General features: G+C 39.1%; 3 protein-coding genes across 3 annotated transcripts; 2 read left to right on the forward strand and 1 right to left on the reverse strand.

Moving 5' to 3' along the window:
• Nucleotides 1-1,409: 1,409 nt before the first annotated feature.
• Nucleotides 1,410-8,698, forward strand: LOC140561287 (up-regulator of cell proliferation-like; the record flags this gene model as incomplete). The annotated part of the gene is made up of 2 exons (XM_072686388.1): nt 1,410-1,481; nt 4,031-8,698. Coding segments are annotated over 2 exons (4,740 nt in total), but the record flags the coding sequence as incomplete, so codon positions are not given.
• Nucleotides 8,699-9,961: 1,263 nt separating this feature from the next.
• On the forward strand, nt 9,962-16,789 carry ddx18 (DEAD (Asp-Glu-Ala-Asp) box polypeptide 18). Its single transcript, XM_072685705.1, has 14 exons — nt 9,962-10,102; nt 11,275-11,472; nt 11,697-11,903; nt 12,604-12,739; nt 12,903-13,003; nt 13,142-13,341; nt 14,206-14,320; nt 14,506-14,645; nt 14,755-14,916; nt 15,239-15,391; nt 15,530-15,643; nt 15,773-15,829; nt 15,955-16,132; nt 16,330-16,789. Exons 1-14 carry the CDS (start codon nt 9,997-9,999, stop codon nt 16,473-16,475), a joined length of 2,013 nt encoding a protein of 670 aa, XP_072541806.1. The 5' UTR covers nt 9,962-9,996; the 3' UTR covers nt 16,476-16,789.
• A 130-nt stretch (nt 16,790-16,919) lies between these two features.
• ccdc93 (CCC complex scaffolding subunit CCDC93) lies at nt 16,920-25,697 on the reverse strand. The gene is made up of 23 exons (XM_072685707.1): nt 25,607-25,697; nt 24,388-24,501; nt 24,186-24,280; nt 23,994-24,105; nt 23,250-23,348; nt 22,959-23,015; nt 22,737-22,837; nt 21,982-22,018; nt 21,799-21,897; nt 21,209-21,259; nt 20,886-20,972; nt 20,404-20,517; nt 19,784-19,846; nt 19,560-19,633; nt 19,319-19,400; nt 19,098-19,172; nt 18,548-18,619; nt 18,363-18,471; nt 18,173-18,255; nt 17,947-17,984; nt 17,671-17,755; nt 17,442-17,555; nt 16,920-17,326 (listed from the first exon to the last, which is right to left on the reverse strand). Exons 1-23 carry the CDS (start codon nt 25,688-25,690, stop codon nt 17,270-17,272), a joined length of 1,902 nt encoding a protein of 633 aa, XP_072541808.1. The 5' UTR covers nt 25,691-25,697; the 3' UTR covers nt 16,920-17,269.
• Nucleotides 25,698-26,488: the final 791 nt, after the last annotated feature.

Here is a 26,488-nt window from a genome sequence, read left to right on the forward strand (position 1 = left end):
TAATCCACTTTTCATATGTAATTTTAAGACTTCATTCATGTTAATTACTCGTTATTTTTGCAAACAGGGAAAATAAAGACAGGAACTCATGTTATACAGGAACACCCATCAGACAAGAAAGTAAAAGAGTCTTCACCATTTTCTTGTTTCCAGTGAACGAACAATCTTGTTAAACCAGTTAATTAACTGGTACAAATCCTTTCAGTTCTGAGGTACAAATATTTGGCCACATGAGAACACAGATCACATCAGAGTCAAACAAGAAAGTGAAAGAGTTTTATAGTTAAAAATAATTATCGAAATAATTAATTTTAGAAAATTATCAGGTGGAAAACTTTCGTGCCCACCCTGCTCTGTAGATCGCACCAACGCCATTCATTATTCTCACCCTAAGCCCATTCTTCAGGGTTGCTGGAAGTTGATTCAGTGATTTGCACTATTGAAATTGGCCGCTTTTTAGCATTTATGCTGAACCTGGTTTTAATACAAATATATTGTTTCAGTGCTCGTCAACCGACACTGTTATATTATACCCTCAACCCGAAATGAACACATGACTGGAGGGTCGTACGAAACAGAAATCAACGGTTGCGGTCATATGACTGAAAGGCAGCTTGTAAAATCCTAAACTCGAAAATGTTTATAGCAACATAATGAGGAAAACAATTTGAACATGTTTTTGATGTTTTCAGAGAAGGGCTCATTAACCATTGTGACCAGGAAATAACGGTGCAGTTTCCAGCTGGCCCTTTATATAATATTATTTTTATTATTATTATTATTTATTAATATAATATGATTATCAGGTCAATAAGTCAAGTCAAGAGGCTTTTATTGTAATTTCAGCTCTGTATAAATACACAGTGAAATGAAATCACGTTTTTCCAGAACAAGGGTGCCACATGGAACAAAACAAAACTGCTACCGGCCCTGCATCTACACGTTAGCTAATATGCAGTATGTTTGTAGTATGAATGCAATATAACACCTTAATTTTAACCATAATTTACCTAAAGTATTATGAAAACTGGATTTGCAGGAAGTGTCACTACAATGTGTGGCTTGTATCGTGCTTGTATCTCCCCAGCACCCCCTGCATTATTTGGTGTGCTATGACCACTTAGAATATCACAAACACTCACTCGTGTGTGGATTTAAGATAACAAACTAGGTTTATATAGTCTGTTTAATGTAGTATCAACATATATTATTCATTCTCCTGTTCATTTGTAGGAAATAAGTTAAAAACTGGCTTTTTTATGTTTCATATGCCAATCTGTTCATTTTACAGTTAAAAGAAGTTGTTAAAAGAAGTGCTCAATCCCTGTAAACCAGTTAGAATGCAATGACTAAACTGGATTAATACTCAGTCTGAATGCTATACTTCCTCTCTATAGATAAATGAGTGATGCTACACAACCAACGCTGACCTAATACTGAGGATACGTGACATGGCTTCTTTCACAGAAGATTTTGAGTGTATGAAACACACACACACACACACACACACACACACAAACTTGCTTGATGACACCTTGGATAATAAGTTAATACTTCTTTAATTTGTTTGCAGTGCAAGACTATGGATCAAGGTCTCAGCAACACAAAGGTGGGTTAACCCTGACATAAAAGTTAGCAATGGTACTGAAATTCCGGGATGATGAAATGGAAACCAAAATGTTTTATGGTTAAGTTAATATTTTAGAGTCCTTGCACAGATATCTTTTCAACTGGTACATAACTTGATTGAGTCAGACATTATCCCCAGCTCAACTGGTTAAGTTAGTTTAACTTCAACTTGTTGGGACAGCTCCTTCTGGATTAAACACCTGGTTCTCCAACTGAAAATGTTGATGATCTAGTTGTTAAGTAATTGCAAGTTAACAGAATATACAGTAAAGTTTGGACACACCTGGATGAACGTTGGCCAATCATCATCTTAAAAACATTTGAACCAAATGCCAGGGTAACTATATTATTGTTTTCAAAGAAAAAGAGTTGTTGGGATGGTGTGAATAGGGGAGTTCAAGTAGGCCTAAGTTGTAGGACTGTGGCAGTGTCTATGTGTGAGGGTGGAAATATCATTCACCCACAGTATTTTAATGTACATTAATACATACACCTTTAAAAAACACACAAGTTAAACTCATTATAATAATAAAAAAACAAAAACAAAACAGAGCTAGAGATAGCTATAACACACACCACATGTGCACACCACCACTCCAAAGGACACCTTGTGTGCAATACGGAATTAGGAATCCAGCAGCTTCCTGACCGTGTAAGTAGGGGTCCCTTCTACTTCCACGGGCTCCGGCGGCATGTCCACCGGGGTGGCCTCATCCAAGGGGCCTGGCACCACAGTCTTGAGCTGTGACACATAAAAAACAGGGTAAATGCGTGAGTGGGGTGGAAACTGTAACTTATAAGTGACATTGTTTATCTTTTTCAAAATCAAATAAGGTCCGATAAACTTAACTGAAAGTTTGTGAGGGGGGATCCCCAGGCTCCAGGCTCATAGGACAGGGTATCCCCACTCTTGTGGTCCGCCTGATGTTTGTAGCGCCGCAGGAAGGTCTGGATGTGCTGGTAGATCTCCGCGGCCATCCAGGGGGCCAGTGGTGGTTGGTACCCTAGATAGCACTGGTATGGTGTAAGACCAGTGGTCGCGCACCGCAGAGAGCTCTGAGCAATCTCTGCTCAGACCAGATACTGGGACCAGTCACTGGGGAACTTGTGGCAATACAGTCTCAGGAATTTCCCCAGTTCCTGGTTGGCGTGCTCACACTGGCCAATGGACTGAGGGTGATACCCAGAGGTGAGGTTCACACTCACCCCTAGGTGTTCATAAAACGCCCCCCAGACTTGTGATGTAAACTGGCCCCCTCTATCTGATACGATGTCCTCCGGAATCCCGAAAATGGTCTACTAAATAAATAAATGTAACATCTACTAACATGTACTAATATATGTATACTTTATTATTATTATTATTATTATTATTATTATTATTATTAATAATAATAATAATAATATAAACAACAATAAACAATAATATTATTATAAACAACTTTGATTTCTTTTCAGGTCGTAACCCTCCTCCAGTGCCAAAAAGAAAGGGTAAGTGACAAATGGTGTTTTGTAAGTAGGCTGAAGCAAACAATTCTAAGACGCTCTTTTCAGGATTCTCGTAGCTAAAGGCTAAATCTATCTCTGTTTGAAACAAAACATTTTGTCATAAAACCAGAGAAAAATGGCACATTGATTTAATTTGAAAACTGACCTTCTCTTTAATATGAACATAAAAACAAGTGATAGAAATCAAATATTTCTCCTGGACTGACTAGGAAAAGTCGTCAAAGAGTGCAGCTATTCTTAGACATGAAATGACATGCAGAGCCTTACGTAGAAAATACTGTGATGCTTATTATTATTATTATTATTATTATAACAGCTAGATTGGTATCCAATATATATTATTATATATTGGATATTATTATATATTGCATTATATGTGCAATATAAATTGCACAGCATAGCAACTGCCTGGAAGTGGAAACCACTTAACCTGCACAACCACTTTGCATTTTCTGGCCTTTTCCCAGATTTATCTTTTTTTCTGCAGGATTTTTGCAGTCTAACTTTCCCACATTACATTACACCTGAATAATTATAACACCTGTATATCTAAATGTTCCAAGTATTATGGGGCCAAAGGTGGCTGTGTATAAAAGTGTTGTAATTTCAACATGGTTAAACCAAAATGTATGTGAATAAATTGTAATTAAATGAAAAACAAATTCTCCTCTTATAATTATAATAATATAATAATATAATAATATAATAATAATATAATATAATATAATATGCCTTTTTTTTAGGTCGAAAGCTGGTGCCACCAAAACATGGTAAGTGATTGTAATGTGTATGTAAATGTAGATATGGCACTGTCCACCAATGTTGGTCTTTCCCAAACTAGACTAAAACTGCATCATTGACTAAAATCAAAGCTGTTTTGTTTTTTACAGACTCCTTTTCAGCTTTTCTGCACTCACTGGGACTTGCAGCATATTATCCAAACAGGCTTTCTCTCAGATCCTTGCAGGAGATCAACAAAGATAACCTGTCTGATAAGGAGGTTGCATCACTAGAAGCAATGCCATGGGCTTTTCTAAGGAAACTACTGATGGCTAACACAACATCAAGGACTTTAGTCTGTGCTTCTGAAAAAGAGGAAACAAACTGCTTTTTTGATTTGGTTCCTGAGAGTGACACAAACAGTCCTAATATCCTAGATCTTATTGTTGCTCTCTTTGCCTGTGCGGACAGTTTCCTCCAGCAGGAGATGGCCTTGAAGATGTCCATGTGCCAATTCGCAGTGCCCTTTCTGTTACCCAGTGACGTACAGAATCAATGCACTCTTATGTTATGGGCTTTGAGAGGTATCTTGAAAGAGTGGCGCCCCCATTCAATGTCTGAAAGCAAAGGGTTTGTTGAAGAGAATGTAGTTTGTGCAGAAATACCTCTGGTGTCATTTGTAAGATTACAAAACTGTAGCTTGTCAAAGTCGCAAGTTATAAATCACTTACTTAGTAAGTCACAACAGCACCATGATTTCTTTTGCCACAGAGATATGGATGGAGGATGTCGCTCCAGGAAGATTGCTAATGGTATGGTTGAAATGTCCTGGTATCTGCCATGTGGAAACATGAACATTGACCTTTTCCCCGAGGCAGTGGCTTTTGCTAATTTAAGAGGAGATGTCATTGCTTTTGAAACACAGTTTGCTTTTCTTGCTAAAGTGTCGCATGCAGTTTTTGTGTTTCTGGACAGTTTTGAAGAGAATGAGCAAAAGATGTTTGTCACTTCACAGCAAATTGATGCAAAACTCATTTTTGTTGTGAATTACGAAGAGAAGAAAGACCCAAATCAGGATGTGAAATCATCTGTTGAAGCAGTAATGGCTGCTCTGAAGTTGGACAGAGAAAACATAATTGTGAAAAGTCAGAAGGTCAATATGGCAAAGCTTGCAGACATGATCCGTTCAACTATTAAGAAGTCCCTCAGCAAGCACTCTGCATCCTCAAATATTGAGTCCATGGCAAAGATTGCTCCAGAATTAGGAATATCTGTGGATGAGCTTACTTGCAAACCATCTGTGTCAGCAGAGGAAGCAGCACAGATGATTGTGAAAGGAATTGGAGTTCGTGAAATTCAGATATATAAGAAGAAACAGCTGCCACTTCAAGGTGAGAACTGGAAAAAACTGGCTCAGATAGAGAAAGAGGAATGCAGATTACAAACTGCGGGGGACTCAAAACTGGAGGAATACAAAACACAACTTCAACATGAAAAAAAAAGCATTCTGCAGACGCAAAGTAAATACAAGATCACAGAAGCAATGTCCGCGTTTTTAAAGGCCATGAATTCTAAAGACTGCATTGAGAAGGCCTTTTTTCTCAAATGGATGGGACACAAGCTGGACAAGCTTTCACGCAAACAGATGTCATCTCTTCGACAGGCTCTTAAAAAACAACGTCAACAAAAAGACCGTGAATCCTTTGCCAACATAGACCAGCAACTTCTGGATTTGTCTCTTGGCGTAGAACATTACATGAGGGAGATGGGACATACTTATGAGGTTTCAATTGGTTCAGGGAAAAAAAGGCATGAACTCCCTACAGTAGCTGCTGAACTGCTTCATGCAGGGTTTCCTCTTGAGCTTCTTGATGGAGATGCATCCAACATCCCAGAGAAATGGATAAATGATGTTCTGATGGAGCTTCACAAGATGGTTAAACAGAAGAGTCGCCTACTGGTTCTGACAGTGTTAGGCGTTCAAAGCACAGGTAAATCAACACTACTCAACACCATGTTTGGAGTGCAGTTTGCAGTTAGCAGTGGTCGGTGCACACGAGGAGCATACATGCTCTTACTTCCAGTGGGAGAGGACCTCAGGACAGAGTTGTCATGTGACTTTATTTTGTTGATTGATACAGAGGGTCTAAAATCACCAGATCTGGCCCAATTGGAAAACAGTTATGAGCATGACAATCAGCTAGCCACATTTGTGATTGGCCTTAGTGACGTAACAATCATCAATGTGGCAATGGAGAATTTCACAGAGATGAAGGATATTTTACAGATAGCAGTGCATGCTTTTTTACGGATGAGAGAAATTGGTAAAAAACCAATTTGTCACTTTGTTCACCAAAATGTTGCTGGTGTATCAGCACATAACAAATTAAGCACAGACAGACAACATCTCCTGGAACACCTAAATGAAATGACACAAATTGCTGCTGTGATGGAGAAGAATCCCAATATCAGCAAATTCACTGACATTTTGGATTATGACATGGATTTGAATAACTGGTATATACCAGGTTTATGGTATGGCACTCCCCCAATGGCACCTGTTAACACAGGCTACAGTGCAGAGGTTTTTGACTTAAAAAAAAACATGTTAAACCATCTGAAAGAAAGAAAGCATGACCCATTCTTCGATATCCCAGAGTTCCTCAAATGGATGAGCAGCATGTGGAGGGCAGTAAAGTTTGAGAATTTCATTTTCAGTTTCCAAAACACCCTGGTCGCCCATGCCTATGATAATCTTTGTAAAGAGTTTACAGATTGGGAGTGGTCTTTCAAACGGCACATCTACTCTTGGCTTGAGGGTGCAACAATAGAAATATCCAACACTGAAACCAGCTGTCTGGAAACACTGGAAAAGGCTGTTGAAACACTTCACAAAGATGCAGAGAAAGAGATTGCCTCCCAAGAGAGGGAAATGCATGACAAATTGAAAAAATACTACAAAAGGAAAGACAGACACGTAAACCTGGTGGAGAGATACAAAGTTGACTTTATGAAGAGCATCAACAGTGTTCAGATTGAAGTCAAAACTTTGGTGATGAACAAGCTGGATGTTGCTCTGCAGCTAAAAAAAAACAAAGGAAAAGTGGAGGATCTTCACAGAAAACAAGCTGCTATGATAGAGGACAAAGTCCTGAAGCTGCTGAAAAACTACAAAGATAGAAACGATGAAGTGTCTGATGAGGACTTGAAGGCCGACTTTGAGAGCATGTGGAAAAAAGCCATACAGAATATCTCAGGCTTAAAAGAGAAGGATATTCCTTCTGAAATGTTAAAGCAATTGCACTCAAGTTTTGGCAATAGTAATGTCAGTGAACAGATGGGGAATGTTAAAGATTTAACAGAGTATGGGTGTGGTGAATTCAAGGTCAAATCACGAAAACACCTCCCACAATTAAAAAGAGTTCAATATGCTTTATTCAACAGCAGTATAAAGCAAGATGTACAATCAGTAGTAGACAATGCCATTCAGAATTGCACTACAATGATTGAAGAATCTACAGCATCCAAAACTGATTACCAAAGTCTTCAAACTAAAGAGCTCATTGAGAAAATTGATGAATACATCAAAATGGTACATTCCAAAACCAACATCACATTTGCAGTTGACCTGAAGCTTTACATTTGTGGCATTGCATCTCGGAAATTCCTTGAGATGCACAAGAGATTCCTGGCTGAAAAAGATCCCCTGAAACATTTGGAGGCTGATAAGAGTGAATTTCTGTCTGAATTCATTGCTTTGTACAGGCGTAAAGATCAGTGTCAGAGGAAAGCACAGAACTTCACCCAGCTCTGTTTCAAACCAGCAGTGACTGAGTATATAAACCAGTCCATTGGAACTGATATAGTCGATGCAATTTTGAACAGCGAACATTCAACTGAGTATAGTTCACGTTCATACTTTCAGTATAACATCCTAAAGGAGCTTCTGGAAAAAGATGATTTTGAAGAATTTGTCAGGTATATAAAGAATTATGAGTGCTTTGTCAAAAAGTGGATATACAAGCATGTTGTTCAGTGCTTCTCAAAGGACATATCTCTGGCCAAATTAAAAACAAATAAGCTGGGCTCTATATTTGAAAAGATTGATGAAGCAGTAGAAGCTTCTCAGTATGGAGATGATGGGAGTCCTTTGCCAAATAATAGTGAGAGCACCAGAGTACTGATTCAGAATCTTTGCAAAGCTCTTAGCAAAGTCATCTCACTGCCCACGGACGCAGTCGACAGGATCCTTTTTCAAAACACAAGTTTGTGCTCTTCATTTACCAAGAATCTCAAAGAGTGTTTGAATGACTTAAAAAAGCAACTAGAAGAGGAGATAGCAAGATCTTCTGTTATCACTGAAACACTGCACAATGTCACAGTCAAACCCCATAATGAGCTCTTCAGAAGAGTGTTCGGATGTGGGAAGCAGTGTCCTTTCTGCAAAGCACCCTGTGAGGCAGGAGGCAAAGACCATCGCCAACACCATGCAGCTGTGCATCGACCACAGGGACTCGGTACTTGTAGATCTGTCATAACTGGTATCCTTTCTGAGGAGATTTGTACATCTAGTGTACATGGAAATGGGACTTTTCAAAGTCATGAAACAGATTTTCAGCCTCATCCTTACAAAGATTACCACACATATTACCCAGACTGGCTCATTGCACCAGACAGAACAATAGAGGCCTCAGACTACTGGAAGTATGTGCTGGTGACATACAATGATAAGTTTGCTGAAGCGTATGAAGCAAAGCCTGCTGTTTATCCCAGTGCCTGGAGCAACATTGATAAAGCACAGGCTCTTGAAGGTCTGAAATCAGCCTGTAGCATTAAATGATATGGCAGTGTGATTTAAGCAGGGGCAGAATGTATTCAAAAGCTGTAACAGTACATCCATTGGTTAGATTAGTTTTAGAAGTTAGCTAAAAACCTTCCCTTAAAGCAATCTCAAACCAGAGGTGACCAATCAGTCAGAAGTGATGGAATTGACACAAATACAAAAAGACCGTTACTGGTGCATTATTGACTGTCATGACTGTTCATTATTGTTCTTTAAAATGTTTGATCTAATTTAATTTGTTTAGTAGTGTAGTTCATATAATTAAATACTTGGAAATTTGTCTTAAAATGAAATGTGCTTATAGTGAGTGCTGGTGTTTGTATAGGATAATAAAGACTGCACTGCAAGACCGGTTCAGAGAGAATGTATTTAAATTAACATAAAGCAGAGAAAATAAGACAATGAGAATGATTTTTAGTTTATTAAAGACCATAAAAAGTTTTGGTTAAGGTTACATGTGTATTGTGATTATATATGGAAATGTCAACAGTGATATACAATGAGATTTCTGTTAATAATTTTTTCTCATAAACAAATAAAATGTTACTCAGTTTATTGGATTATAATCTGTGCATGAATCTAAACATTAAACAGTTGTAATCTGTTTTTTGATAGAGTGTTTAATAATTCAATGATTGGCAAAAAATTTATTTAATGAGATATTCTAAATAAATCAATTGTTCAATCGATTGTTAAAATATTACTGTACAGTGACCAATAAATGCTTTTAATCTGATTTTTAATAATGCTCTTGCAAGAACATATGGAATAAAGGAAATCTAGTATATTAGATATAATAAGCCATAACTTTACTGGAATAACTGGAACCCATGCACAGGGGTGTTGTCTAATTAGGATAAATCTCAAAAACATGAAATTATGGAGGTACCAGAGACTCTGCAGCAATGCAAAAAAAGTGGGCAACCTTCACTATCCTTGAAATAAATCTCTGCCGCCAACCACTTATCAATTTTAGCAGCAGCACAGCGGTAATAGCGGCGCCTGCGGGATATTCAGTACGGTAAACAAGTGAAGGGGCGTGAGGCGAACTGTGTCCCAATTCTGCTCTTTGAGTCCTTGAACACTTACGCCCCTTTTACCCGCCCTTTAACAACTTAATAAAACTGTAACCTTCAAGTAAGGGCCTAGGGCGAGAATTGGGACAGGGCCTGAGGTTTCCTCCGCTATTGCCTGTAGAAAACATGAATGGGGCTTTCAGAATTTCAGTCAGGCACGGACCAAGAACGCGTACCGAAGGACCCCACGCACACGTGTGTGTCTCACTGTGCTCAGCCATGGCGGACCTCCAGATGAAGCTTCTTCGAAAGAAAATTCAGAAAAGAAATGAAAAGAACAAAGAGCGCAAACTGCGGCAGATGCAGCAGGAAGAAGACGATGATGGTAATGTTCTTTTTAATCGGTGTGATTTGAGGTGGTAAAGTCTTTCTGAGGATCCTCAGACCGCATGTTTTGGAGTGAGAGTTAGAAAGCGTGCTAAACCGAGTGCAGCGAGGACACGTTTCTGGAGATCAGGGATAATCGCAGGTTGTCTTTTATATTGTCAGGCTTGAATTACACCTGGCATTGCTACTGTACCAACGCCGGTGACATATCAGTAACGTTAGTTATCTAAACAACACTATTGTTAACGCATTTTACTACAGTGCCTACCTCATCAGGTAAAATGTCCAAAAGTTTCCGGACACCCCTTCTGATGATTTAATTTCGCTACTGTAAGATGTAGGCATTGTTGACAGACAGTTTGTAGCTATAATATTCATAGAAAAGCAATGACTCTAGAAAGGGCAGCTCTAAACCACTTGAGCCTTAAGCAGGGATTGCGAGCTCCAGTCATGGAGGGCCTGAGACCAGTGCAGTTAAGTGAGTTGGGGTACCTACTCAAACACCTGATTCAGGCGGTTTATCAGTAGTACCTGTAGTTATTGTGTTAAAAGAAAAATCAACAAACTGTGTTGGTCACCACGGTCCGCCACTCTCTAGTCTAAGGTCACCATACCCAGATGTGTGTATTATTTAAAGTCATAGAAGGACTTTAAGGCAGTGGAACTGTGTTCTCTGTACTAATTAAACAATATCATATACCTTTGGGATGAATTGAAGTGGCATTTGTGATTCAGAACAAATCTTCCAACATCAGTAACTGATTCCAGTGAGCTCTTGTGGCTAAACTTATCCAATTCCTTACAGTGAGTTCCACCATCTAGTAGAAAGCTTTCCCATGAATAGTGAATGTTGTTAGTGCAGCAAAGGGGTGAGGAAATGTTTTAAATGCCATTGATTTCAGAAGATGTTGGATGGGAATGTGTCAGCAAACATGTGGTGTGGATCACTCTGATTGCTGCTTATATTGTTCTTATTGAAATGTAATACTCTGAAATCCCTAGCCCTTTATTTTGCATTTGATCTAATCATGTTTATAGTGAGAAATGCATATAACAGCAAAGTGGATCAGTGTTTGTAGTTGACTGTCAAACCTGATTAATATTTGTATGTTTTTTATTGTTTTAATATTTTCGAATCTGTTTAATTCAGTTTTGCTTTCAATCTGTTAGAGTCTAAAATAATCTCAGAAGAATGCGGTGCCAAAACAGGCAAAAAGGCCACTGTTCAAAAACAACAGCAGGATAAGCCTCAGGCAGATCAGAGGAGTGTGTCCAATGAGGAGGATACGGTCATGGAGAATGGTAGTAAAAAGAAGAGGAAAAAGAAGAAAAGAAAGCTGGACCAGGAGGAAGATCCCACCAACAGCAGTGAGTTTGTAATGGTTATTTAATTAACTTATTTCTAATGTAGAGGTACAAAGTGCTTTAAAATAAAATCATTTAAAAAGGAGGATGCTTTTACAGGCAAAACATTAGAAATGTCTTCATGACTTAACCTTTCTATACAAGCATTAAAGGAATGTACAGTATTTCCTTGTTGGTTTTGATATTTGTGCAGGACCAAGCTTTTCCTCTTTTTTTTTTTCTTCTAGATGGGAAAAAACTTAAACAGGAGAGTGACGAGGAAGATGATGAGAGGATTGAGCCCTCCAAAGCAGGAGCCGAGGAAGATGACGAGGTGGAAGATGAGGTGTGTGAGGATGGAATGGACGAAGAGGAGGGTGATGAGAAAGATGGTGGGGATGATGAAGGTGAGGAAGAGGAAGATGATGGACCAGCACTTCCATCTGGACTTACAGGTGAGCAGAAAAGTAGAGAAATGAATGCTGATGATTGTTCTCTCATAAATGTGGTCCTAAGACAGTGGTTACCAAACTGTGGTACATGTAACCCTAGGTGTTTGTCAAACTGTTCTGTCAAACAATTATTTAACTTTTCCACCATGTGAGAATCCAGATGTGCAGGTATTTTTCTCAATAAGGATGAGTGGGAGTAGTACTTGTGCCACCCAACACATGCTAAACATGTGCTCAAGTTCTTGTTCTAATGAGTGTTGAAGGCATTCTATACAGTTCCTTTAGGTCAGTAATTTTGAGGTTGATACTGTTCGCCAATTGTGTGTCAGTATGTTTGACTGATACAGATAATACTGTAATGCATCATTGCGCAGGACTTAAAGTGTTCTGTGCGTTCCCTTTCAACATGAAATCACTTTAGACATGCTGTTGTAACTTTAGTGCTGTTCTGCTCAGTTTGCTGGCTTTTGTGGTTTGTTGCTCTCTTGAGTAGTTCTGCTGTGACATTGCTCCTAACATGTAAATGGCCTATGAACTGTCCTGTATGTAGCAGGAAGGTGTCTGAAGGGTTACAGGACTGCAAAAAGTTTGGGAATCCCTGGTCCAAGCCCATGTTAGCCTTTTCTGCAACCATGATTTATTATCTGCATGTACTGTACATGGTCTGATGGATGTTTCCTGATGTCTATACTTGTTCTTTCAGGAGCATTTGAGGATCGGTCATTTGCCTCGCTTGCAGAGCTTGTGAGTGAGAATTCCCTGAAGGGTGTTAAGGAGATGGGCTTTGAGACTATGACTGAGATCCAGCACAAAAGCATACGCCCCCTCCTGGAGGGAAGGTAAGGCCACTGTACAATTGTTTATTTTCATATTGATGGAATATTTTTATTATTCATTAGCTTTCAAAGTGCACCATCCTTCTGGGTCTAACAAGGTGATGTTTGCTTTTTGATTAAAAAAGTCTCTTTTCATTAAGAGGTGACCCTGTTTGTCTCTCTACAGAGATGTTTTGGCAGCTGCTAAAACAGGCAGTGGAAAAACTCTGGCTTTCCTCATTCCTGCCATAGAGCTAATTTACAAACTTCGATTCATGCCCAGAAATGGTGAGTTTTTATTTTTTAGGATTAGGAAGTATTAGGAAGTAAGGGTTCACATTTTTTAATAGTTTGACATTTGTCGTTAGAGGAATAGACTGAAAATGAAGTGAGTTTACTTGATGTCTGCTCTTCTTCCTCTGGCAGGTACTGGAGTGATTGTTTTGTCTCCGACACGTGAGCTGGCCATGCAGACGTATGGAGTGCTGAAGGACCTTATGACACATCACGTGCACACGTATGGCCTTATTATGGGTGGCAGCAACCGCTCAGCTGAAGCACAGAAACTTGGAAATGGAGTCAATATATTGGTGGCCACACCTGGGAGGCTACTCGACCACCTGCAGGTTAGAGCACATACTTTACTTCATAACTGTGTAAGAGTCAGATTATACACATCAACAACATACATTAAGGATATGTTATGTTGGAGGGCCAAAGTTATGCAGTAGTCGCTAGTGGGGTTTCCCTTCAACTGGTTCTAGCTCGCAGTGTGTGTTGTGTACAGTGGAGATTTCACTTTTAGTAGCTCCTAGTAGAGCAGTTTTAACTGCCCCCTTAGGTTTATACCTGGCTGTTCAGTTCAGAGATGCAGGCCTCTCTATAAGGAAAGGTGGTCCATTTAATGCAGGCTAAAGTCATGGTCACACTTCGTCACACTGCATGTGCAGTTCTGGGCGGGTGTTGGTGCCAAACGTGCCTTTCGTTGTATTGCTCATTTTGCATAAAAGTGAGTGGTTGAACACACAGACTAATTGGCTAATTGGTTAAGAAAGTGACCAACAATCATCATGAATTTCACTTGTTCGTAAAAACTGCCTGCTTATTTGTCTTCCCAGGACATACACTGTGTTTATGAAAACAACCAGAACATGGTGGCAGCTGGAATAGGTGTTAATTAACATAAGTGACATAATGCGACTGCCCTGCTTGTTTGTGCTTCATATGTTTTAAGGAAGCATGCTCTAAATACATTCCTATTCTAAACGTTGAAATGTTTTGCTTTGCCAGCCATACTGCTGGCTATCCTGTAGGTGGGACTAGGGCTTTATGCTGAGCAGTTAGCTCAAGTTTGTGTGTTATGAATATATTTTTATTAAGATTTTATTGAGAAACACTGTCATTCAGTTCAAGTAACTATAAGAAAACAAAAGTCACTAAGTGTTACTACATTTTATTAAATAGTGCAAAAATGTTGTGTTTCTGGGTAGAACACGCCTGGTTTCATGTACAAGAACCTGCAGTGTCTGATTATTGATGAAGCTGACAGGATTCTGGAGGTTGGCTTTGAAGAAGAACTTAAGCAGATCATCAAACTGCTGCCAAGTAAGTGCCTCAAGCTTTACACTCGAATGCTTAGAGTAAACTGATTGCTTTACTGTCTTATTTGGAGCACTGTAAATTTGCTCTTAAATTTGCAGTGTAAATCCCATTGAATCTGAGCATGATGGCGTTGTCATCCGGCATGAAAGTTTGAAAGACTTAAAATGAATGTTTTGCTGTTATTTCAGAGAAGAGGCAGACCATGCTGTTCTCAGCTACACAGACCAGGAAGGTTGAGGATCTGGCACGAATCTCTTTGAAAAAAGAACCGCTGTATGTGGGAGTGGATGACAACAAAGAAACAGCCACTGTCGACGGATTGGAACAGGTAAAGAAGGAGATAAATTTAGGAATGCCTGTTGTGCCTTTTTCTAGTTGTAAATAGTTCAGTTTAGGATGTGCGTCTCTGATTAACTGTTTAATGCATTTTTGCTCAGGGTTATGTGGTGTGCCCATCTGAGAAACGCTTCCTGCTACTCTTCACATTTTTGAAGAAGAACCGTAAGAAGAAGCTGATGGTGTTCTTCTCCTCCTGTATGTCGGTGAAGTTTCACTATGAGCTTCTCAACTACATTGACTTGCCCGTCATGGCCATCCATGTGAGTTTTGTTTCTTTTGAAATTCTTTTTTTAGTATTTAAACAGGCAAACCTTGTATAGCTGTAGGTCATATTGCACATTAAAATCAGTGCTTGATTGTGATGCTGTAAACTAAAGTAAGCATCTAGTTGATATAGGTTGTAGCCTTGTTTTACAGTTCATCAGGGCCATCATGAATTTCATTAGTAATCTTGTATACTTTCATTACTATCTCATTTGGTGTGTGGTTATGTTTTTATGCCTGCTAAGTCTCCGTGGATGGATGATGGAAATTATAGACCTGTCCTTTTCTGTTTTGAAAATGTCTTTCTTTTTCTTTCAGGGCAAGCAGAAGCAGACCAAGAGAACCACCACGTTTTTCCAGTTCTGTAATGCAGACTCTGGCATCCTGCTCTGCACTGATGTCGCTGCCAGAGGCCTCGACATCCCTGAGGTTGACTGGATTGTCCAGTATGACCCACCCGATGATCCAAAGGTACAGTGGCAATAGCTAATTTATTATTATTATTATTATATTTAAATATTAAAAGTTTGGACTGAAGCTATTGTTGGGTAATAAAGTACAGTTCTTTTGTTTATCTATAGATTAAATGTTGTACTTTTCTCTAATTAGGAGTATATCCACCGTGTGGGCAGAACTGCTCGAGGTATTAATGGCAGGGGCCATGCACTACTCATCCTCAGACCTGAAGAGCTCGGCTTTCTGCGTTTTCTCAAACAGGCCAAGGTATCACAACTTTTGATCAACTGCTTTTTAGGTGTTAACACTTACTTATACATACTATATAAGAACCTTGCCACTGTTTCATTAATAATTATACAGTATGTTAAGTATATAACTTTCTTACATGCTTAGGTCCCATTGAGTGAGTTTGAATTCTCCTGGAGCAAGATCTCAGACATTCAGTCACAGGTGAGACTCAAGCCACTTGGTTTATTTATTTATTGATAGATAGATTGATCGATTAATAGATCTATCTACTAGTAGTAACTGAGGATGACCCCATTACGCTCTTGCTGTCTGGGTTTGTGTTTCAGTTGGAGAAGCTAATTGAGAAGAATTACTACCTGCACAAGTCAGCCCAGGAAGCCTACAAGTCCTATGTGAGAGCATATGATTCACACTCCCTCAAACAGATCTACAATGTCCAGACACTGAACCTTCCCCAGGTGGCGCTGTCTTTTGGATTCAAAGTACCACCCTATGTTGACCTGAGTATCCTTTTGAGCATTGTACTTTGTGGTGACCATGTGATTCTGCATGCTAAGTCCGTATTCAGTTACACAGTACTTTCTTTATTACTCAAAGTAAATAGTTGCATGCACTCAAGTACCTTTTCATGTTTAAGGTAAGCCGTTTTTTTTTTTTTTTTTACCTGTGTGCATGGTAATCCTTAACCTATATCCTCCCAGATGTGCATAGCAGTAAAGGTGTGAAGATGCAGAAGAGGGGAGGTGGTGGAGGCTTCGGCTACCAGAAATCCAAAAATGTGCAAAAAGCCAAGATCTTTAAGCACGTCAACAAGGGCAGAGGAGACCGTAGACAGTTCTCCCGCTGAGTCTGCAAGGCTTTAGGATATTTTCTACTTAACAGCTTTTTCTTTTCTTAATACTTCAGGATCCATGGAAAGAGTCCAGTTTCCATAATGTGTTTATTATGGTAAATGTCTGTGTGTTATGCCGCATGAGTTCAGAGAAGCTCATTTAACAGAAGACTGAACTTTGGGCTGTTTTCATTCCATATCTCTGTGTTAGGAAATCCCATGTTGAGTTCATATGGAACCCATTTAAACTGTATAATAATGTTTTTTTTCCTGCTCTCTTTGTACTGCTGGACTGATTGCTATATTAAAGAAATATTCAAGAACTCTGATATGCCTTACGTTTGAAAGCTACTTTCTTTGTGAAATACATATCAGGGAAGATGGCATGGTGTAGTAACTAACCCAATATGTAGTTATTGCGAGAGTGTTTTGAAGATTAGGGACATATTGAAACACTGCTGAAGATGCAGGTGATTTATTTTATTTCTCAACACTATTACAAGAGTGGTACAAAGTGTTAATTTAAATGGGACTATACAAGTGTTAATGTGTGTTGTAGACTGCTGAAATGCCAAGCATATCTCCCAGCGGAATGTTATCTGTGCCTATAAAAAATTACAGCTATATATCAAACTGGCACACACATCAATATGTATGCATGTAGGACACAGGTTTTGGATGTTTGATCAGTCCAGTTACTGTCTGTTGGCTCGAGTCCCACCTTACACTGGCATACAAGACTGTAAAAGGACAAACTTGCAGATTCCGGTTCTGGTTATAACTCTGTGAAAGTGTGCCTAAGACGACTGTTAGGATGCCCCCTTTGCCCTCAGCTTGGACAGCAGCATCTCATTCTTGCGGCATTCCTGTGAGACATAATTACAGAAGACTCAATAGAATTTCCCTTTGATACTGTTGTACAGCATTAGTTTTACTACAAAAACATGCAGAGTGAATTCCATAATTAAACTGTGGTCTCACCTCTTTAAAATCTTTAACAGTTTTGAAGTAGAGTCTCTGTTTGTCCAGCAGTTCTAAATAATCATCATTCAACTGGTCTCTCCTCATCTTATTCTCCTGCTTTTTCTTCTCCATCTGTACATGCCATGTTAAAAACATGTTTAAAACTCCATCTTCAATTAACAAGCTGGATTTAGTGTAATCAGTACTTAAATTTTTTTTTTTTGTTGTTGTTGGAATTATGTCTTACCTTTATTCGATTCTGCTTGATCCCTTCCACTATCTGCTCCATCTGCCTGAGAAACTGCTCTTTAGCTCCTGATGATGCCATGGCCCTGGCAGCAAACACAAATAACATACGGCACAAGTCTACATTGTGTATTAAACCCTTTTAATAAACTCAATACACAAGGTCACTATGGCATGTACTGCACACCCTGCTTCATACCACATACTATAACCCAAAATAAGCATGCACCATCAGAGAGCTGTTTAATAATCAGCTTTTGGTTACATTGATACTCACTGCTGAAAGTTATCATGGATGGAGTTAAGCAAATTCACCTGATGACAAAAAAAAACAAGAATTAGGTTCATGTTCACTTAAATAAACTCAATTTACAATACTTATTGCTTAGATAGTGTATGGTCCAACAAATCCCCTGAAACCAGGAGAAATAATCTAAAAATATATATATTACAACAGACACTGTAGTTTATTTGAATACTCCATAAAACGTAAAATCTGGTACCTCCTTCTCCAAATACACCTTCTTATCATCCAAAGTATTATAGAGTGTGAAGAACTGTTTGGTCTCTTTGTGGGTTGCAGAAACTGAATGGGGGGGAAAGTACATAAAGCTAGTACATATAGAAAATACCAAAGCTAACTCATAAATTATAATTTATAATGACATTTGGAGATGGATCTGATCAACAAACCTTGGCTGTAAAGTTCAATAAAGCGTTTCTGGTATTGTGTGAGCTCCGCTCTGCTGGGCACCTCATCAATCTTCCTCTGCAGGATGGCAATCTCACGGTTCCTCCGAGCCTGACAACAGACACACATTGAGTGAAAGGGCTCTCACTCAGTCTATGCTGAGAAAAAGGTGGTTTTCCATTTTTACCATCAGCAGACGGATCTTCTGCAACTTCTCCCGGTCTGTATTATATTGATGATCAATCAGTTGACTCCGCTCCTAAACCCAGACACAGAGTGCGAGAAAATAGAAATTCTACACATTACGTACATATTGTTGTATATTTATGACTTGTTTTAAAAGTTACAAAATTTTGAAAATTTACCTGCATCAATTTTAAATTAATGAGAAATAATTATAATAATATTCTGTGCTAACTGATTAAAATTCTTATTTTTTTAAAATTCTTCCTTTTTCTAAATTCCTATAGAAAAAGCCATTCGAAAAATACTATTGATTGCTCTTCCTCTAGTCTCAGTTGTGTATTCAGTGTTTTAAAAAAATCATAAGAATATTATAAAATAGTAAGAACCATACCAAACATTTAATAAATCAATTCATAAATTAAAATTAAACATGGTGAAATATACATTTAAATTGTATTCAAATCATTCTGGGGTCAGAGATTTACAGTGCATATGTTTGCTTAGCTTTATGCACACCGCTACACTGTGTAGTATACAGAGTGATTTTGGACCTTCTGATCATCAGCCTCATCGCCAAACTCTATCTTCAGGTCTTCAATGCTCTGCTGCAGCCGTGTCATTTCCTCCTAGAGACACAAAAAAGGGGAGGATGAACAAAGGTTACTGGAAACATGAACGAAGCAACTAGGCGCTATAACTATAACTAATGTATAATGTTTGTTGGGATGTATTCCTACCACTGTAAATAAACAAAGGGGTTGGTGTAACTCACGCGGCAGTGTGTGCGGAATTCCTGCTCCTGGTGCTTCAGGTTTTCATTCATGGCCACCAGGGCGCGTAGCTTCTCAAGCAGACTGCAAAGAAAAAACAAAACAACTTTACATCACAAAATGCAGCAAACCTGCTAGTAAGTACAGTAATGTATATCAAACTATGCCAATACACATATTCTTCTCCAGGGCACAGAATACATTAGTAGCTAAAAGCTGGAACGAAGATATTCAAAGACTCACCCAGAGTCAGCCTGAGCCTCCACATCTGCCAGAGAACTGAGCTCCCTCTCCAATCGCTCACCCAGCTCGGTGGCCTACACACACACACACACACACACACAATCATGAGTATCCTTCTCTATCTGCTTTCCACCAAGTAATGGTCATTTGTGCTAGGTCATCATGTGGCCATCTGATCCTAAATATAGGCACATTGGTCTTTACTCTGCAAGAATGTGTGTTACCTCAGTTAGTTTGCTCTTGGCCTCTTCACAGGCTGCTCTCACTTCCTGTTGCTTTGCCTGCATCTAAAACACACCGGATCACACCTTAGCATGAAATACAATAAAACACTCAGAAATACCCACTCATAACCAGTGATGATCTGTCACACTCCCAGACTATTATAGAGCAGGGGTTTGTGTGTATATGTGTGTGCACATACATATTTACTGTGTAATGAAACAGTAACCTTGTACCTTTACTCACTGGTCACTTTATCATGTTTACATACCTTGCAGGTCCAAAATATGTGCACCCTCTGCAACATTCGTCATTGGTAAGCTTCTAGCCACGAGGCCATATTTGGCCAGATATATTTAAGCAGTGGACTATTTTCCTGCAGTGACACTGACATGCGTGTATGTGGTACTGGTAAAATCAGACAGTGGTGTTGCTGGAGTTTCTACACATGACACTGTCAGTGTAAGGTTGAAAGTGGTCCACCACCCAAAAAATATCCAAGTGGGTAAGTGGGTAGAGGACAGCCAACACAAGACATGCATGGCAGTAGCCTCTAACAGCAATCCAGCAAACTGGATCTATAAGGTAGCTCAACAAAGTGGTCACTGAGTGCACGTCTCACCTCCTCAAGCTCTTTAGTCCTCTGTTGAATCTGTTTGTTGAGTGATGCAACCATGCGACGATGCTGCTGCACAGGGCCATACCTTTCTGGTCTATCCTCTGCAGAACGTTCTGCCTGCAGGTTCACACAAATACAGAAGATGCTTACACCCTGTAGACCTTACACAGCAAAATGAAAGTCTACACTTTAATCAAAAATGATTATTTAGCTCCAACAATAGTGGAATCTTTTCTGTTGTTACCATTAAGCAATTAAATTGTTTGAGTCATCATAAATGACCCTTCTTTAAAAACAGTGTATAACAGCAGATTGTATCTGTAAATTTAACACAGAAGTCCAACTTAGAAATAACCTGAATAAAACTAGCGTAAGTACCTGAGGCTAAAATACCTTGATGAAGAACATCACATTACTGATTCACAGTCAATCTCCTGGATTTCAGGAGTAGTCTCTAACCAGTTCTGGGTATTTTACGAACTCACCTTCTCAGCATACTCAAACGCAATCTGCTTTATTTCTTCAGACTGCAGGCCCACAATCTGCCCCACTGTGCTAGCAGTCAACCTTCCCTACAACAAACACAGACATGAATAATAAAAACAAGCTCTGTTGACTTACCAGGCTACTGCCAATAACTATGCAGTTAAATTCAACCTTTCAATGTTTCTTTATAAACAACATCTTAAATCTGCACATACAAGCACATATCTCTGGACTTAAATGGATAATCTGTCTTTGTGCAAGTGTCCATAGTGTACTACTGCATCAGATCGTGTTACAGGGCTAGCTATGAAGCTTACTGTACCTCCTCAGTTGCCATGGCAGCCATGCCGGTCATAAGGGCTTTGATTCTGAGCTTGAGGGAGAAACAGTCACAGTTAGCACACACTAGCAAGTTGGCGTGATAATCCACAAATTAATTCAAATAGAGTCAAATACAGTTATGACTTATGAGGTCCCAATCTTAACAAGGGAAGTTAAAAATGTGCAATTTTGTTTTATGCTCCAATCGACAGCTGATAAGACAGCCAAGTAAACTCAAACTCAAATTCCAGAAATTCACAGGCATTCACAATATACTGTGCACAGGGGTAAAGCTACATAGATTTTATTGCAATGTAAATGTCCTATTTTTATCTCTACACAAAGGGAAAAATCTGCTTTCTTATAAGGAAGGTGTTCATTTTATGTTTAACGTTAACACAATGTTTTTGTTCCCTTTTTTGTACCAAAAAAGATTCTGCCCTCTCATCAAAAGATGGCCAGTGTGATGGCCAGTTTTACACTTTCTTCAGTGTTGTAGAAGGAGGGTTTTTGTTATCTTATTTTTCCATTTGTGTGGATTTCTAATCTGAGTCACCTCATGAAGAAAGAATCTTTAATTATAGGACTGACCTCCTCAGCTGCTTGGAGGTCCTCCTCCTCAGACACTTCTGCCATGCCAGGCGGCACGCTCTGTGCACCCTGAGCCATCAAGTGCTTCTTCTCTTCAGCCTGCAGACCCCAGAAAGATTATTCATTCTTATAGGGCTAATGGTACAGCTGTTACAGTGTTGGGAGATATTAGGGAATACTCACTTTGTCCTGTTTAGAGTGCTTGCTAAATCCATAACGTCTGAAAAACAAAGCGAAGCGTTAAAAAAGGACTCCTGATCAAATTACTCATTTTCATTCACATTGAGGCTGCTATAGCTCCAAAACAAATAAAAAACATGCTGCTCTCTCTAGAATATATTTCATATTTCATATCACTTCACAAGTTCAGAAAAAGAAAAGAAGAAAGAAAGGCATGTCAAAAAAAAAACATTACATAACCAATTGTCCGATGCAGATTTAGTTGGTCTCACATCACAAATAGCACGGAAAGGTTCACCCAATCAAAAATATCCACATTAATTGTTTGGCACTGTGATTATGTACGGCCAAAATCACCTGACTACAACACACACATACTTACTGCAGGTAGAAGGAAATGTTTAGGCATGGACTGATGGAGAGGAAAGGAGATGGAAAGAAGAGGACAATATGAGGAGAGGGGAACAGAAGGTGAACAGATTTCTAAAAGGACTGGGTGATCCACAGGTGCACTACACACAGATGTATTTCAGAGAAGTGTCTTGAACAAACTCTCTCAACATTCTTACATTATGGCAAAAGGATGGAGTGGCTAGTTGAAATACAGAAAGTGATGAAATGAAAGATTGTTAAAGGATGAGCTGCAAAGTAAGTGGAAAGAAACGGTCATCAGTTTGCTACCTGTTGTGTTTGTAAGTGTTAGCATCTTTACTAGAGTTTGAATTTCTCGCCATACTTCCACAGTGTATGTGTATTACCTGCCATACTCCAGCAGGGTGGAATGAACTCTGGACTCCTCATCTAGCAACTCCCCTGCATCAGCCTGCCTCTTATACCGCCTCTGAGGGGCATATACCTCCTAAACACACAACAAATATATATACACTATATAATATACCTATAATACTGTATGCATACACATTAGAACAATACTGCAATGTGTCAAAGAGTTTAATACACAAAACTAATGGAGTACTCACAGACACCTCCACCACAGTGCTGACTGCTTTTTGTTTCCTCTGCTTAAACTCCTCATCCTGGAACAGATAACAGTTATTTTGTAGTTAAGATCATCTTACCGGGCAGAGAGAGTGTTTAAGGTAGTTTGTACATTATCATTTAACAGTGATCTTTGTACTAAGAGGCTTTGGGGAAACCTAGCCCTGATGAGTAAAGTCTTTCCAGTGGCTAAATGCTAATATTAATTTCATTGTGTTTACAAATGTGTCCTGTCTGACTTTAGTGAGTGCATGATTTTAAAGCGCACTTACCTCAGGAAAGCTGTGTGTTTTCTGAAACTGAGAGATGGAGTAAGAGCGCACATAATCACCCATTTCCTCACGAGTTTCTATAGCTCTCTTCACCAGCCACTGTAGGACACAGACAGAAAAACTCAGGGCTCATTATACATGCAGACACAAGAGTGGTTTAGTGATTAATGTGCTTTTTTTCTATGTTATTTAAAATCACTTGCACTACCAGCTCTCGAGAGGGCAAAAAGTTTATTTTACCCACTTTAAGTAAAGGCACTATGTGTTTTTGCTTTTGTTTTAAGAGCACTTTGAGTGCTTCCAGTTATATATAGATATAAATTGATGATTATTATTTATAAAAGTAAATAATTTAATAGAGACTGGTAGAAAATTATAGTTTATTATTAAATTTTTTTTATTAACAAAAGGGTTCACTATTCATAGAAGTAATTAAACTCTTCTATTTTCTAAGCAGGCAGCGGTTCCGCATTGTTAAGAAAATATCACTGTACCCACTTTACTCTTGATTACAAAGACTTACAATAATTATTCATCTACAAACATCTCATTTCACCACTTTCACTGTGATCACAACACAATACTTGATAAACATACCAAAACCTGTGAATTTTAAGAGCACTAATTTTACACCCATAATTTGATAGTCAGGTCTTAAGAATCAAGCAAAAGCATTCCTAGCATATGGTGATCTCAGCTGCACAATGGCCAGGTGTGTGTACTTGAGGCTGTAGGTATGTTCACCTGTATGACAGGGAAGATGTGAATGAAGTCAAGCCCCTGGATCTGATGGGGCTCTAGTCTGTGAGGACACTTCATTCTGGGCAGCACAGAAACAATCTTCTCCGTCAAAGCTCTGAAAGACAATGCACATTAGATTCTCCTAATGGCATACCTCCAAAACGTTCACTATTAGTGCACCGGCATCCAGCTTACATTTTCTGACCAATGGTGGAATTTTCTTGGAAAAGCAGGTCAACATCTATGTCAAAGTTGCAGGTTGTGATACACCACGTCATCCCTCCAACCACCTATCAGAGAATCCAAACAGGCAGGTACCCATCTGTCAGACAGCACAGTAAATAATCCTAATGTCAAGGACATCTTGAGTCATTTCCTCATGTGACAGTCATGGTACCTTATCAAATGGTGAGAGCCCCTTGATGCGTGCTCTAAAATAACCAGCTGCCAGTAACAGCTCCAGGATTTCAGCAAGCTTGATGCTCTGCTCCTCATCTTCACGCGTCTCCACCTGTACCACAACAACAACAAAGTGTTCTTTAACTCTCTGACTCGACCACAAGCTTGTGTAGAACAAATGCGGATGTTACATAAACTGTCTTAATAAGGTATTGGACCAGGTATTGAAATAGTCAACCAAAAGTGGTCCAAGAACGGAAAACCTGCAAACTGGCAAAGGCTCACTGATGCTCATGGAGGCCATACCTCACAACCTACAGGACAAGGATATGCTGCTGTCTTACTACAGGACGTCTTGTGGAGTCCATGCCTCGAATGATCAGATCTGGTGTGGTGGAACACGAGGGACCTACTGAACATTAGGCAGGTGGTATAAATGGCTCCTGCCCTAGGTGCCCCAATAAAGGAGCCTCCTTCAAAGTTAGGTCTTGTCCTTTTGTCACTTTAAAATAAAGTTCAACTGGGCCTGTTTAGTATTTTATACATGCCACAGAAAAAAGCGAAAGCGTGATAGGATTTTAACTGATTCACTGTAACATGCAATACTCTGCATAGAAGCATCAGAACTGGTTATTTTATTTATCCATTTACTAATTAAGGATTTTCCTTTAATTTGTCACATCTGTACATCAGTTTGACAAGCAAATATTGGTGGCGATACATCATTTAATTCATGCAGGCTAAAAAAACCTTATATTCATTGTGCCTGTTACTGACTCAAGCTCGCCCAAGTCCAGGGAGTGTATTGGGTCTTAGAAAAATATCAAAATTACAACTTCATATAAAAAAATAATGAAAAATAAAGTACATTACATTTACTACACAACCTAAATATATGCCTTCTTAGGAAATTAAAAGAGAGATAGCATTAGCCAGCGCCCTGTTCATAAGAGGTACCGTTACGCCATCACCAAGACGAGGTCTGAAGGTCTCCTCCGTTCCACCTTAAATGATCCAGCGGTTATAACTAGGGGCCTGCAAGCGCCCGTCCGTAACGACTGAACTGTTTAAGGTGGACTAGAAAGTTTCCCCTCGAAGCTAATTTCTAGTTATATCGTTAGCAGCGTTGGCAAAAAGACACCCAAGCACACACACACTAAAACACCAGCTACACTGCAGCACTCGGGCATTTTAAACATATTATAAACCAATCATACCTGAATGATGTTCCCCTCCTGGTCGTACTGAGCACCAATTTTAGACCCTGTTCTCACTCTCTGGAAAACAGAGGTAGCCGCCATAGTGGAAATGGAATGTCACATGACAAACTGCAATCACGTGTGCGCTGTGACTGTAGGCTGTGTGTGTGTGTGTGTGTGTGTGTGTGTGTGTGTGTTCGCGTGTGTGTGTGTGTGTGTGTGTTCGCAAAGCAGAAGAGCTACAGAGGTGATCGATAACCCCAGAAGTTCGATAACCCCTTAGGACGATAATGATTTGGGCATGATAAGCCCTTATATCTTCGATATCCAGTACAAAATACTGATACTTTTTCATGAGTGTAAAAATATTAATATTTTTTTTACATTAAAAATATTTGTAATGTATATAGAAATTAATATTAAATAAACAAAGTGCCTAAAGTCACATAATACGCATTTTATCGTCGCTGACATGCCCAAACAAGTCCCTTTTTGGGTCTAATCTTGAATTGTCTATCGGGAAAGTGAATGTAGTGTTAGATTTACATTCATGCAACCTCAGTAATATTGGCTTGCTTGTATGCATTTATCGATATTCATATTTTGACTGCTTAATGGTCTTGTAATTGGAGTGTCTAGAAATACATGGTCTGTTCAGAGAGAGTCCTGAGGGAAGTTATTAAGACTTCACTGAATTTTGTGTTTACTTGGTGTGTTATACCAGCTCTTTGGTTCTGAGGTATATTTCATCTATATTTACAAGCTAAGCGTAAGTGTTTGTACAGTTACCGTTTATAGGAAACCTGTTGAGTGCTGTAGCCTGACCAGGAGGTGCATATTTAAACCGAGCTCAGGAAGTCGCTGATCTACTCACATTGCGTTGTAGTTAATGCTGTGACC

This window comes from Salminus brasiliensis, chromosome 8 (genome assembly GCF_030463535.1).
Source record: "Salminus brasiliensis chromosome 8, fSalBra1.hap2, whole genome shotgun sequence".
NCBI lineage: Eukaryota > Metazoa > Chordata > Actinopteri > Characiformes > Bryconidae > Salminus > Salminus brasiliensis.

Coding starts and splice junctions, on each gene's coding strand:
- ddx18 (XM_072685705.1), top strand. CDS start 9,997: ATGGCGGACCTCCAGATGAAGCTTCTTCGAAAGAAAATTCAGAAAAGA. Junction 11,473..11,696: donor GGAAGATCCCACCAACAGCA/GTGAGTTTGTAA, acceptor TTTTTCTTCTAG/ATGGGAAAAAACTTAAACAG. Junction 12,740..12,902: donor CGCCCCCTCCTGGAGGGAAG/GTAAGGCCACTG, acceptor GTCTCTCTACAG/AGATGTTTTGGCAGCTGCTA.
- ccdc93 (XM_072685707.1), bottom strand. CDS start 25,690: ATGGCGGCTACCTCTGTTTTCCAGAGAGTGAGAACAGGGTCTAAAATT. Junction 24,106..24,185: donor TCCACCATTGGTCAGAAAAT/GTAAGCTGGATG, acceptor ATTGTCTTTCAG/AGCTTTGACGGAGAAGATTG. Junction 17,327..17,441: donor CTGTTAAAGATTTTAAAGAG/GTGAGACCACAG, acceptor TATGTCTCACAG/GAATGCCGCAAGAATGAGAT.